This window comes from Henckelia pumila, chromosome 1, assembly GCF_033568475.1.
Source record: "Henckelia pumila isolate YLH828 chromosome 1, ASM3356847v2, whole genome shotgun sequence".
Lineage (NCBI taxonomy): Eukaryota > Viridiplantae > Streptophyta > Magnoliopsida > Lamiales > Gesneriaceae > Henckelia > Henckelia pumila.
In genome coordinates this window covers 94,193,644-94,208,149 of record NC_133120.1, presented here as the reverse complement: position 1 = coordinate 94,208,149, position 14,506 = coordinate 94,193,644, and the positions used below count along the sequence as shown (strand labels likewise).

At 36.1% G+C, this 14,506-nt stretch overlaps 1 protein-coding gene across 3 annotated transcripts; it reads right to left on the bottom strand.

Moving 5' to 3' along the window:
* Window positions 1–977: 977 nt before the first annotated feature.
* LOC140887355 (1-phosphatidylinositol-3-phosphate 5-kinase FAB1B) lies at window positions 978–12,888 on the bottom strand. Of its 3 annotated transcripts, none has more exons than XM_073294565.1 (12): window positions 12,255–12,888; window positions 11,348–12,160; window positions 9,818–10,561; window positions 8,737–8,890; window positions 7,875–8,219; window positions 6,682–7,533; window positions 6,215–6,546; window positions 5,719–5,842; window positions 5,469–5,639; window positions 3,035–4,570; window positions 1,911–2,177; window positions 978–1,654 (listed from the first exon to the last, which is right to left on the bottom strand). In XM_073294565.1, the coding sequence occupies exons 2-12, from the start codon at window positions 11,941–11,943 to the stop codon at window positions 1,325–1,327; spliced, it is 5,451 nt and encodes a 1,816-aa protein (XP_073150666.1). In that variant the 5' UTR covers window positions 11,944–12,160; window positions 12,255–12,888; the 3' UTR covers window positions 978–1,324. The 3 variants fall into 3 exon arrangements, with proteins under 3 accessions (XP_073150666.1, XP_073150675.1, XP_073150683.1); XM_073294574.1 differs by having other exon boundaries at window positions 12,510–12,888; XM_073294582.1 differs by lacking the exons at window positions 11,348–12,160; window positions 12,255–12,888 and adding an exon at window positions 11,153–11,223 and having other exon boundaries at window positions 9,818–10,558.
* Window positions 12,889–14,506: the final 1,618 nt, after the last annotated feature.

Genomic DNA, 14,506 nt, shown 5'->3' with positions numbered 1-14,506 from the left:
TATTAAATTGTAATGCAAATGAGGTTGCAGAAAGTGAGTTCTGATTTCTGATTTCTCAAAAAAAAAAAAAAAAAAAGTGAATTCTGATTTCGAACATTTTATGTTTGTAGATGATGAACAACAAGGTAATGATTGATGCAGCTATTTAAACAAACAAAACAACAAGCTATTCATGTATATTTAAAAACCAAGTTCATATATTTAAGTAATGATGATAAAAAATATAATGTTTTTCAATAATTTAAGATTTTTATTTTTAAAAAAAAAAATCAAACAAACAAAAAAAAATACGAGGGTTTAGCGACCCCTAGGCCTACCTAGGCGCTAGGTGGTTGTCCACCGCCTCACTTTCTTGTTAGAGGCGACGCGAGCCTAGTCTCTTGTCTAAGCGACTTGGATGTCATCTAGACGGGCAGAAATCCGCATAGGGATTATTATTTTTTATAAAAAAAATTAAAACTAAAAAACTAAAAGAAAAGGACAGGACGCGAGAAACAAACAAAGAAATATCAAAGAACCGGAAAAAAAAAAACAAAGCAAAAAATTAAATCTTATGTTATTATGAAGACTTGATATCTATTAATATTCATGTTATTATTATTTGTATTAAAATTTTATAAGAACTTCGTACAAAAACTGAAAAATATAAGACATAAAAATTATATTTATATTATAATAACTCATGAATATCCCAAGATATTTATTATATCGACTTTAAAAAAAATCGTCTAGACTGCTGGGCGATGGATCACCGCTACCGGCACACCTTACACTTTTTAGAAAATTGCTAAAATAATGATCAAATCAATTATGTGTAAATACAGAAAGAAAAGCGCCTGCCTCCCACCACCACAAACTGATAATAATCAATTTTTTTCGGGAAAAAAAACTATAATAACCAATCAATAAAATAAAATAATGAAAATAATGAAAATACACGAAAGTGCAATTCGTTCTATTCAAAGGAAATCGAATCATACGAAAAGAGCAAACCTGCTCACAAATGCTAATTTCATATACAACTTAATTAACTTCCATTTTCCAAGCATAAAAAATTCAAGGGAAGAGAGCCACGCAAAAAATTATACAAAATACCCATTTTTTGGGTGGAAGCTTCTTAAAATATGTAGATATGGACTATGATAATGATAATGGCCTTAACTACATTTGTTCTTTCCTATGAATAACAATCAATTCTCCTTCTAAAGAGAATTAAAAAACGAACTGCTTCACAAAAGAATATATGAACATACGGAGACACCGATACAGGATTTAACTCTCACTTTTGGGGTTTAATTAAATTAAATGTATAAGCAAATGGTCCTTACTCGATGGGTGTCACACTCTGTGATTTAGTCTCATCGCACAGATCTGTCTGCGACTTGCTGGGAATGATTGTAGCAGGCGACCATTGATCTGGAACCATCAGAAAATACGTGGTCATGGCTTTCCTGAACCTCCTCTTGTATTGTTTCGGGGAAATTACAGTTGGGGAAACATTTTTTGGTCCGCCAAGGAAGCCCGATGCCTTAACCCATGTCTCTAAGTGCTTGTCCCATGTATACTGTCTCATGAAATCTATAATCCCAAGAACAAGCTCATGCTTCTCTTCATCGACCCCGACCAGTAGCGAGTAATCCATCACATCTATTGACTGCATTAAAATATTTTGTTCATTCTGTGTGTTAATAAATGTATTATCCATATCCGGTTGAGTGAAGGTTCTCATACTTCACAAAATCAAGAATGAAAATAACAAATACCCGTGCATGAGCAAAAGAAAATAAAACACTAAAACACTTTCAAATAATAATAATAAATAAATAATAAAGTACTAAAAGAATCAAGAATCAACCACCTCCAGCTTATGCTTGGATTGTAATCAACTACAATGAGAAAGACACACTTACAGCAAGAAAAGCAGTGTCATTCCAGACTGCTCTTTCCAGTAATCTCTTGGCCTTGTTTCCAACAAAAATTGGGGAAGTAGGCATAGCTTCAATCAAGTTCTGATCCAGCAAAACCTTATTACTTCCAGAAGAATCAGGATTATATCGAGACCTGGAAGATCCTTTAAGATCATAGAGCCGTGTCAGATTTCTACCAAACAGGAGATTCTCCATGACCAGCAGATCCATTTTGGATTCTTTCCCGCCTTTCAGATGCTTGGATGTGACCTTATGAAAACACCAGACAGATATGAGGTATTTTAGAAAAACCATGAGTCGACTTATTTTTAATAATAAGACTGTGTTTACTTAGTGGGATGAGATTACACGTGAATAAATCATACTTGGACTATTAAAATAATTTTGAAGGATGTGAAATAATGATGAATAAACAATAACATGTTTAATTTGAGTTATTAATTTTGAGATTGAAATAATGATTGAGGGACGAATTACAGTTTTACCCTCCCCCTATAATAAATAATCTTATGTTTGATTTTCTATTCATATAAATTGTTGAATATTGTAAAATATTATTGATTCAAATGTGAGTCATTTTCACTAATCAAAATTATTGGGTATAAAAATATGTATTTTAAAAAATTTTGATAAACTGAGTTATAAAAAAAGAGGAGAAATTAACAGGAATTAAAGGAGGGTATATCAGGATTTCTGTGGACTTTTTCCCACAAATATTGTTCAGGATATGCTATAACTTATGTAATTAAGAATGAGAAATCCTATGAAATCAGGGTTGAATGACGGGCTTTGAGATTTGAGGAAAATTGATTTTTTGTAAGTAAACAATGGATAAGATTGGATTAACAAGCTCATCCTCATCCTCATCCTCATCCTCATCCTCATCCTAATCCTAATCCTAATCCTAATCCTAATCCTAATCCTATAGTTATCAATCCAAATAAACGCACCTTAAAAGTGCAAACATATGCTATGATGGGTATCTAACCAAGAGCAACAAAAATAAGCCGTACAATTAAGATGAGCATCTAAAGGACTCGAGTCCTTGTGACCATGGGTAGAAAAATAAATCACTTTCAACTTATTTTATACAGGTCCTAGTATACCTGATAAATTCCAAGGATCTTTGCTAGGCACGTTGGGCTTCCTGAGCCTATTGATTCTGAAAGATACTTGAAATATCCAGGGGCAAACTTAATGAAAGATTCCAGCTCAGTCTTTGTCACTTGCTTTATGATAAACCGATCATCCAAGGTTTTAGCGAAAAATACATTGCTCTTGCCACCTTGAGCTCCCCACTTCTTACATCGGCTAAGGGATCTAACAAAATCCATTTCGGATGGACAACATATACTCCTAAGATTTTCAAAACGCTTCGCATAGTAACAAGTAACTGCGTATTTCACCTTGGATCCATCGTCAGAAAAAGACACTCTCGTGTGCAAAGATTTTGTAAAAGAGAGTAGATCCACAGGCAAGGAGCTACGAGCAGTTGACAAGGATGAGATGCTCTCATCTCCAGGTCCAAGACTTTTGTAAGAATCCGGCACCATTTCGTCCGAAGAATGAAATGATTGAAAATGCCCAGCATCCAAAGAAAACGTAGAAAACATCGAGCCAACAATGTCCTTAGGTCTCTCCGGCTCATCAGAAACTTGGGCAAGAAATTCAGGAGAAACAAGTGCATAAGCTACAATACTAGTAGGTTCATCGTCATACACTGCAATGACAGTGTCATTAATCCCCACAGGCAGAAGCAACTTGGCCCCACCTTGGAGTTCAGACTCCTGAAATGATGAAATGTATACTGGATCGTATTCACCGAGCGTATCCAGTTTCTGGGTAGGTCCAACAAAATTTTTGTTTAATGATCGATAGAAACTTATAAACGGCATACTTAACCAGCTTACAACGTCCTCCATATTATCAGAATCTCTTGTTGACAAAACCGAAGGCGACCGAGATACCTTTGACAGGCTCAAATCCTCCCCCGAGTCTTCCACATCCAAGTTTTCAGATATGCCTATTGTAGATGGTGTATCTGCTTCTAATGACTCGGAAAAGTTAATGTTCTTAGGGATCTCAGTACCAGGGTGGTTTTCGCCAGTCCACGCTGCCTCAAGAGTATCTGATAAACAAACAAGAGCTTGACCGTCAGAGAGGGATCTACAGACACTAATATTTGACTCCTGAGGATCAGATTCACTCGTGGTATCCACCCCAACAAAAGATGTAGTTGGATCTTGATCTCCATGATCAGAGTTAAGACACACATCGGTTGGTAGATGAACAACCTCAGAAGAATCTCTGTGCCTATTGCAGACCTCTTCATCAGGATTTTGGACAGATTTTGCATCAACGGGAATAGATTCAGCAGTACACAAAGTTTCACCAGTCTTAACAGGGACATTGATATCATGAAGATTCTCACCAACACTATGGGATTTCCGAATGGGTTCTGAACATGAGACTTCCACATCACCTGGTTGGTTTTTGTCATCAAAACTATCTGCATGCATCAGGCGGCGGTCCCACATATAAGACTGGAAAATGATTTGTCGTCTGAGTCGATACAGCTCAAGAATATCTATGGCATGCAGCCCTTTTCTTGCATCCGTCTTCACTACTTTTTGGAAGGATTCCTGCCAAATTAGGAACATGCGTTGGTGCCACGTTAAGTTTAAAAGAACTAGAAATATAATTTCTAAAACTATTCCTTATAATCTCTCACAAGTAGAACGGTGTCTATTTTCTATATACTTTCATAATTGGCCATTCCAGGCTTCCAAAAAAACTGGCTTTACTAGTTTACTTCAAACTAGTGCGCAATGTAATTCCATTAAAATCTAGCAAAAAAGCCAATGATGAAGATTGATTCAATACTATATATTTTAGATTTTAAATTTCATCTTGGAAAGATCAAGATACAATGGCAAACACCGACCAAAAATGTTACATCCGGTCCAAGAGAAAGTCTATGGTATGCAACACAAGGATAAAATCTTGATGAGAAATGATAATTATCACGAGGTAGAAAAAAAATGTTGAATGAATGATGACAAACGTAAAAAGAAAAATGCTCATATAAGATGATTCACTAAAATACTTTTGAGCTATGATTGCATCTGTACAAGGGAGAGACAAAATGTTTTTCTTGTTAAATATTTGTTACGAATGCAATCGCGCTTATAATGCTGGACTAGGTTGGAGTTTTACAAATAAGAACTACACATAATCTCTTAGAATGAATAGGCCTTCAAAATGCATCATACGACCACATGTACAGCTATCAACTCTGCAATCAGGTAATCAATTGCCCCCGCCCCCCAAAGAAAAGTGCATAATCTCTCTTTCACCAAAACCATGTGTACAGCAAGGGGTTAAGTTAGAGGATTGATTAACATAACCCCCACTGCAACAGATGTTTGCAGTTGCACTGATATTCACATCAATTATGATTTATGAAAAAATATGTTGTCAGCATACAATCCATGATCTCCAGTACAGAAAAATAACTGAAATTTGAAATTAATTTCAGACCTCAAATTCTTCCTTCTCCTTCTGCAACTTCCCTTCTAGGTCAGTTATTTGGCGTCTTGATTCAGTAATTTTGGTGCCATTATTGGGCTGACCAGGGCCAGATTTTCTTTCCACCAGAAGACGGAGAGAATTAAGCACTTCAGAGAACAAAAACTCTGCGCGCGAAGCCACCTGTCAGATAAGGAAAAATGTTGGGGACATGGAAACAAGTGAAATGAAACTGAAGACAAAGATCAAATGTGTCATTCACCTCATTCATTTCTTTTTCAATCCACTCCTGACTTCCATAACTAAAATCAAGTTTTGACGGAGGCAGGTAGACTGAGTAAACATCAATGGACGCATACCGAAAGCAAGCAACCATATTCCCAAACCTGCATATAATGAAGAATCATAAAACTTTCCCAAACAAACACAGAGTGCTGCCCGACAATCAAACACTCTTGAAGCTTTATGAAGCAACAAAAAAAAAACAGCGTGCTGTTTAATGTGTTTCCTTAGCTCGCTAGCCATTCATCATGCATTCTTTAAGATTTATTAAAAATTTTATCATCCAAAATAAGGTAACAAAATGGCCCAGCTGAACAGACCTTTTTCATTGACCATTGTACTTGACTTCAATATTCCCCAAGGTCAGGTTTTCATGTTTACTCGACAACAAAAACACTGATAACTTACATTCATAACTCATCATTATAATAATTCAGAAACGAGTGAGTGAGCGAGCGAGAATGTAGACACCATACCCATAAAACCTAAGACAGTCTCTATGTAAAGAATGGCCGCAGCTTGCCACTCTGCTTGCTGCTGCGTGATTTGAAAAGCTTAGCTCCAAAAACTTTCCAAAGGACAGTCCCCATGCAGCATCAGACATGACAATCCTTCGAGTTGCAGGCGGGAAACCATTAGTTCTTGGGCACTTTAGGCAACGATGCCACATCCAAATCTTTCCTTCCTTTTCACCACGAAGAAGAATTTCTGGCAGTTTCTTGACTGAGATTGTTAGAGTACCTTGTAGGTGAGTATAACATTGAACATGAGCTTCTGTGGGCATCTCACATGAGCGGCATCTATAAGCCTGTCAAACATATTAGACTCTCTCAGTACCAAACAAATCTAAGACAACTCCAGCAAAAAGCCAGCAAAAAGACACAAGTACAGATCTTAATTGAGGATTATCCTTTCAAGGCCCACCAGGGAGAGGATTGAGTACCTGATCAAATAAATGATCCCGCAGAAAACGACCCAGTGGCTTGTCAAAGCTTCCATAGTATTTGATCCGAAACAAATGGGATCTCTCACAGACAGTTCCCTTCCACACGCATCGTGATGATAAGGAAACCAAGATGCTTTGATGGTCCGAGGGGGAAGGTGGAAAATCTTCCTTAAACCCAGGTTGTTCCAGGATAATTTTTTTATCAGTGAGAAAAGATGATGGAATTGAGCCATTTGTGTTTGCATCCAGGTTGCAGAAATTCTTAGTCATACTTCTCGTGGTTGAATCATCATAAGAATTTGCACTAAGAAAATCTTCGGTAGCAGCCAGTCCATCTGCTTCAAAAGTTTTTGCCTCTGAAGCCATGGCAAAATCTACTAGGTCTCTTTCCTCTGATGAGTGGGAAGCAGATGGTTCATTCAAGGGACGATACTGATGGTTATTGACAGAAGATGAAACAAGAGCTTTGGGATGTAGAAAACTCATAGGAGCTGGAAGTATAGACGTCTCTGTGCATTCATTTTTGTGGAAGGAAGTGACTGCAGCCTTCACCAGATCTGAAGTAGGCAGACTATTTGATCTCTGTGGTTCTTTGAATGACTGAACTCCAGGAGTTTGTTCACTGGCAGGGATGGTATACCCAATAACGCTTGAGATAGACCTCTCAATTGTTGGCTTTTCCGGAATTGCAACTGTAATTGGGGAGTTTAATGGTAGCTCTGGCAGAGAGGCACCTTCATCAGCAAGAAAAGATGTCTCCAGAGCTAAATGATAAGCAGCGAAAATCCCATATTGTATAACATGCTTTACTTTCTTTAACTCGTCCCCATTGGCACCTCGAAGTAATATCTGATGCAATAAACATCTTAATTCTCCATCAGAACAGTTAGATTTCTGAAGAGAGTTACTATACCCTTAGGTAGGAAAAAAAATTTACATAAGAAACAAAGTTTTAATGAATGGAAAACTAGGTGATTAATAGGTAGACTGCAACAACCTTGAATAGAAAAGCTCGGAGAATAAGCTCCCCGAGACACTAAAATTGTCTAAGAGACTGAAGCATTAAAATTGCACTCGTTTTCATATCATATCATTTGGTGTTCAAAAGAATGATGATAGATATAACTTTCATTATTTTATCAACATCAGAATAATTAGTATAATTACTATTGTTCTGGCAGTAGACATACCGTGCAACCCAACGGCTTTGGACAACCTTCAAAATACATCAGCGTCTTCGCCAGCTTCTTTCCACTCTGTCCAGCCGTTCCATGCTCTTCTAACACCCTTTCGACGTGGAACATATCACAATATCCCAACTTTTGAGCAGAAAGATTATCAATTGTAGGGACTATTTCGCCACCCGTGCAGCGGGCTATGCGCTCAAAGAGTGGCCTTTTGATATTCAGAACAAGGGATATTTCTTTTGCAAGCAGATAGTCCTGTGCATGTCGCGAAACAGATTTCTCCACCAAAAGAATGTCAGGATGGTGTGCATCTATTTTTGCAACTGCCATCTTAAGATGATCCATTTCCTGGAAATGAATTTAAAAAGAAGCAAGAACATAATAAAAACGCATTAGTTTCATATAAAAGAAAATAGCACAATGTTGAGACCATGTCGAACTAGCAAGGAAAATCGAGATTTCTCTGCTTTGATAACTGGGTTCAATGGGAAGAATCAGGTTCACTTTTTTACTTCTAAATTGATGGAAGCTGTTTTAATTGGGACAATTCATGTCACATTCAAGAACTTGTGGCCTTTTAATCTTGCGGGTCTTATGTAAAAAGGCCTTCTTAAAATCTTTTACAATGTAATTCCTCGACAAAATATCCGAGCTTTGCAATCATTTGCTCTTTGCGTGACCAGAATTCTTGGCCTAGTTCAGTCTCATGGATGCTGAAACCGAATTAAGGCGCAGATGGTGTTTAATGATGATAATAATAATAATCATAATAATAATTATAACAACAACAACAACAACAATAATATCAGCAAACGGAAGATTCAGACTTCGCTTAAAATCATTGAAAAAGGATAATCAACTCAACCTGCTGTAACAAAGTATCAAAGCTTGAAAGAGCATTAGAAACACGCTGGTATTCGAGAGCCCCACCAAGCATTAGCACCCGAGGTTTCTCAATTTGTGAAGGCATCCGTCGATGAGCTAAATTTTTCTTGCAAACAACTCCTTTGATCACCATGCTATCAAGGATTAAAAAATATGAAGTTTGTAAGGCTGCATGAGAACATTATCTAATCTAAAAAAAGAAGAAGAAATCTGCATTAAAACTGAGGAATGAAACAGTTTTAAAATAATTCACATATTTTTTGACGGCAGTAAGTTCTCAAATATCGTGAAGACAGTCCCAGAATCGTCTGTTATTGTTTATAATGATTCATCAGTAACAGCCTGATTGATTCTAAGGAAAATAAGCAACATATTCATATTAAACAATCAAATTAATCAGCATTTCACTCAATTATATAAATATTAGGAATAAAGCCAATGAAGATTCACACGAAAACACATATACAAAGAGAATAAATAAAAGGGAATCAATACCCTCCCAGTAGACCCCTCCCTTCCCGGCCTACAAAACACATAAACAGATTTCTCACAAGATCACAGCTTTGCCAACTAAACTCAATTCTTCAACTTAGACATTTCCTCTAGACAACACAGCCCAGGACTTATCCACCACCTCAAACTTTCAGTTCCCCAATCTACAAATTTTTTAAGAGCTCATGCTACTTAAGTAGCAGAGATATGACTGAGAACTGCATTCCAACCTAAAAGCAGTTCTCATCTATTATCTGGAATGGCTCCAAAATATTTCTAATGACATGTTGTAATGAAACAATATAATAAAATTCATTAAAACATGCAAGGGAGAAAAGTACCAATGGGAGAGTTAGTCATGCATATAATCACCCATCTCTTAACTGTTCCAAATTAATATCAAATTCAACTCCATTTCATTTTTTTGCGGGATCATACAATATGTCCTCAAAAGACCAATAACTCATAACAAAACATTTATATATGAAGCCATACATTCACAAAAAAAACTTTACCAGGCGCCATAAGATAAATATAACAAGCAACAGAGCAAAAAATCGAGCTATCACCTCTCACTCCGACGCCCAGAAGCCAAACATTTGACTTTCACATAGCCCCCTGGATCCATCTGCCCACCCTTGCTCATATCTGGCTTCAACAATGTAGCAGCCTCCCACGACAAGGCCGTGATTATTTCTACCCAACTCTCTCCATCGGTTTCCTCTGCTGTAAGAAGATTCTCTACCTGCAAGAGTTGCGCTATTAAAGCTCGGAAATGGCCATCAACCACGTTCTTAATGACTTTCTTATGCTCCTCATTTGATTTGTCCCTGCTCCGACATTCGCCACTCCCAAAGCTGCTTGAACTGCGCAAGTACCCCCATTCTCCGGTGGCATCCCCATGATCATCATCCTCAAACAAAACTGCCTCCCTTTCATCTTCTTCGTCTTCTGGTTCAGGAGGGAGCCACAGGACTCCATTATTTTCAAAATCAACAGGTTCAGTGTCAACATCTTCAGCAGCATACAAAGAAGGTGCCTCATCATCGTCACCGATGTCATCCTCAACAATTTTTTTCACGATCTGGTGGACATCATCAGAAGCCTGAGAATCAAAAATATCATGAAATGGAGAACTGCTCCGACTTTCTGAATCGAGAGCAATGCTTTCAGGATGAACTTTATGGGATTCGTAGCTATTGTCCATATCTTCAAACGGAACATGACCATAATAGCCATTAATCTGAGAATATGAACTAGTCCTTGAACCCAAGTGATATACTCCATATTCATCATCATCATCATCATCACTCCTGTAAAGAGAATTCGCAGGGAACAATTAGTAATCGCACCAACAGAGGCGACAGCAGATAAATTATAACTTCTCAGAGTAAAAGCTACCATGATGCTGATTGCACCTGTGTTCTAGTTGGTAAAAGACACTGATTGCATTATTATGATATGCAATAATAGAGAGCTCTTTCAAAATGATTGACACGTGGATACTTTTAAGATCTATTTGAACGCTTGATATACAATGACAAAAACAAACTTAACACCTTACTACATTATACGTAGAAAAACTATAAGAACTTACTCGGTCATTTCACCAAGATTATATTCACATTCACAGCACAAATCCATATAAAATAATCTATTCTACAAGAATGAACAGAGTTACATCCTGGGGTATGCTTGAATTGGCTATCATGTGATGACTAAGTATCAGATTTTACACTCATTGGTACGTGGATTACGAATTAAGAACTGATAGGACACGAAACTCACACTGAGGAAACTGAAAAGCAATATCATAGTCCAGAAGTAGTTTCATCAATATCAGGTTCTTTAGCAAAATTTAGCAATCACATGCGGAAATATCCATGAAACAAACAAAACACCACCGATTGGAATAAAACTTGAAGTGCAATGCCTCCGTCCATACTGAATCTAATATCATGCACACTTCGGAAGAACCCCAAAGCCGCTCACTGAATAAGTAGAATACTGTTAACTATCTAAGAAACCAAGGCTTTCTGATAGAATAAGAACTAACTGATTAGTTCAAGCAGTAAAAAAGGAAATGCAGAAAGAAGAACCTGTTGGAGCATAATCCAAATTGGTTCTGAGTTATGCCTTGTTCTACTATTTCCACGGCATAATCATTGCTTGTTGTTGCTTTAACACTTTGCCTTTCTATTGTAGTCTCCATTGTTTCTGATTGAGGTGGGCTAATTGCACAAGACTGAGGTAATGAAACAAAGGTAACGCTACTACTGTCACAGGTTCCACAGGATTTGGTGCTGATAAAACTGGTGGCAGATGGTGAGGTGCTGATGAGGTCCACTTTGGAGACCTGGATTCCATCATCAACGGGTGCCGACAAGCCTTGCTGCCATTGCATGAAGCAGTAATTACAGACCCTAATATCCCCCTCTTCCCGTGGAATCTCAGGTTCACGGGGTGGCGTAGGAATCCAATTTGAAGTACACTTTCCGCAAAAAATTCGGCCGCAGAGACGACAATGGTGCCTACGGTTGAATAAGGTGAACTGGGTATCACATTCGTAGCATACCCTGCAACTCTGATCGGGCATCCAAAAATCCCTTGACACATGAGCTGGCTCGGACCGCCAAGGGATCCAGGACTTTAATAACCCTATCAGATCAGAGAAATTCTTATTGGTAGCATCCATAGACTTCTTATTTTCCCTCTCATTTTGATATTATCATTTGCTTACTACAAAGTCCACTTGTACACCCTTCCCCCGAGTAAATAACAGAAACATGCCAGTTATCCAATTTCAAAATGAATCGGTCAACAAGATCAATCAAACTCCAAATGGATGGTTTTCAAACTTTCTGGAATACCTCCAGAATTTTTAAGCAAACATCCGAACACGCTCTAGATACCTGGATACACAGAATACATAATTTCCTTCAATCAACACCTACAACAATGACTGCGGGAACTGAACTAATTCTTATTTTTTCGTTATGACAATACCTAATATCATCAATTCCCAAGACAGTAAATCTAACACCCAAAAAAAATAGATGAATTGAATCCACCCCTGTGGCGCCTCCGTGATGAAATTTAACAAATTCCACCAACCGAACCCTAAATGTGCCGATTATCAATTCAGATAACCCTGAACCCAATCTAATTCGGATTTCCAACACTAGCCCACTACTTAAATTCAAATTTCAAGACATATGTAAAGCATCGAAAAAGGTAAATAAATAATTCAGAATCTATTACCCCAAGAAAACAGCAAAAAATTGAGGGGGGCAAAAAAATAAAAGAAATTCAAGCCTCAGCCCTTGAACATGAAATCGCACAATAAAATCAAGAACACACGAATCCTGAAAGAAATCCAATGCCAATCGATGGGTCAGCAAATCACTCTCCTCCTGATTCTAATTCTAATTCGATAAAAGCACCGTATGACTGCCCAATTCATTCACCATTTCTCCCCCATCGTGATTGCAAATTCATCGATCACACGCGAGAGAAGTAAATTCATTATTTTCTCCCAACATTAATAAACAATTAAAAGGAAAAAATCTCTGTCATCAAATCAAATTATAAACAATAAATAATATTCAAGGGACTGTAAATTGATGTGCTGTGCTCTCAATCAACGAAAGTTAAAATAGAAATTCAAAAGTCTCGACCAATCCAAATTTTCCACGTGTACGTATTGCCTTTTGTCTTCTGTCTCCAGGGGTACTTTAGGGTTTTAATAACTGTACGAATTAAGAAGTCTGATCTGGCTGCAAAAATCAGTTGTAGTGATTACTGATTAACAACAATTTGTTTAATTCATTTAATTTAATTTAATTTAATTTAATTTAATTTAAACCGGTAAGTTTATCATATTGGAACGGAACCGCGTACTAATTATGTTAAGTATCATCTTCTCGAAATAATGAATTTGTTAGCTGGATTACCATTAAATTTTATCTTTTTTTAAACATTTTTGAGACATTTCGATCATTTCGATCGTATCAATATTTTTTATATAAAAATTAATATTTTTCATATAAATAATTTTTGCTTGATAAACATGAATTAAAAAATACATACATATACTGATGCTAGTAATATGATATCTAAACTATGCAGCAAAATCAAATTTACTAAATACTTTCTCCATTTCATTCATATAGGTTACATTTTATTTTACATCCGCCCCAAATATGTTTTGCCTTCATATTTAATGTTATCCCTCATATTCATTACCAGTTTATACATATTAAATTAATATCATTACATATTTGTATGATTATTTTATTATATTAAAATATTTATTAAATAAAAAAAATATGATGCGTTTTTTTTTCTAAAATTTACTTTCTCAAACACTTTTTAAAACTGTGTAAAAACACACACTTGCATATATCAATGAAACAGATGGAGTATCATCACGCTAGTATATTTCAATGCATTATCTGTGTATATATTAAAATATTTTAGATCCGAAAAGATATACGAGCTGGTGGAGTGGGTGAGTCTATCAGCCGGGGTTTGTCTATCACATATGATTTGTCCACGTGATTTATCCAACTAACTTAGATCGAAAGTTTACTCAATATATATCAAATGGCAATAGCAGTTGCAGATTCCATGATCCTAAAAAATATTTTAGTGTCAATTAATTTTGTGTAAAAATTAAGAAGTTGTAGTAAAACTAAGAATTTAGAGATTAATTTGTATAAAATATTATAATATTTAATTGAAATATATAAACCTTTGGTTAATTTTAATTTTAATATGGCTAATAGTAATTTTCTTATTTGAGAGTGATATGATAATTTAGAGTTTTCGATTTCAAATATTTTTTCCGACCAAAAATAGACACTAGTGTAGATTATCCTTCGGTTATATCAAGTTACATAAACTAAAAAATGAAGAATCTAACTAATATTATAGTATTATGATTAAAAAAAAACCCTACGAGGCAGTGTTGTAATTTACAAGTCATACTTATGATACAAATCTCCTATTTAACTCGATATTAAAAAATAATATTTTTTATTATAAATATAAATTAAATCGACTTAACTTAGAAATTTATATCTATAAGACCTAAGTCATTGTTCTCATGTCATTATCCAAACAAAAGATTTATAACAAGAGATGACTTGTCAAGTATATCCTAAATTGCGGCACGTACCAAAAATTTCGTTTCAAAGATGACAATAAATAAATCAATGAGCTGGACCACTTGAAATTTCTCATTATCTATATTGTAC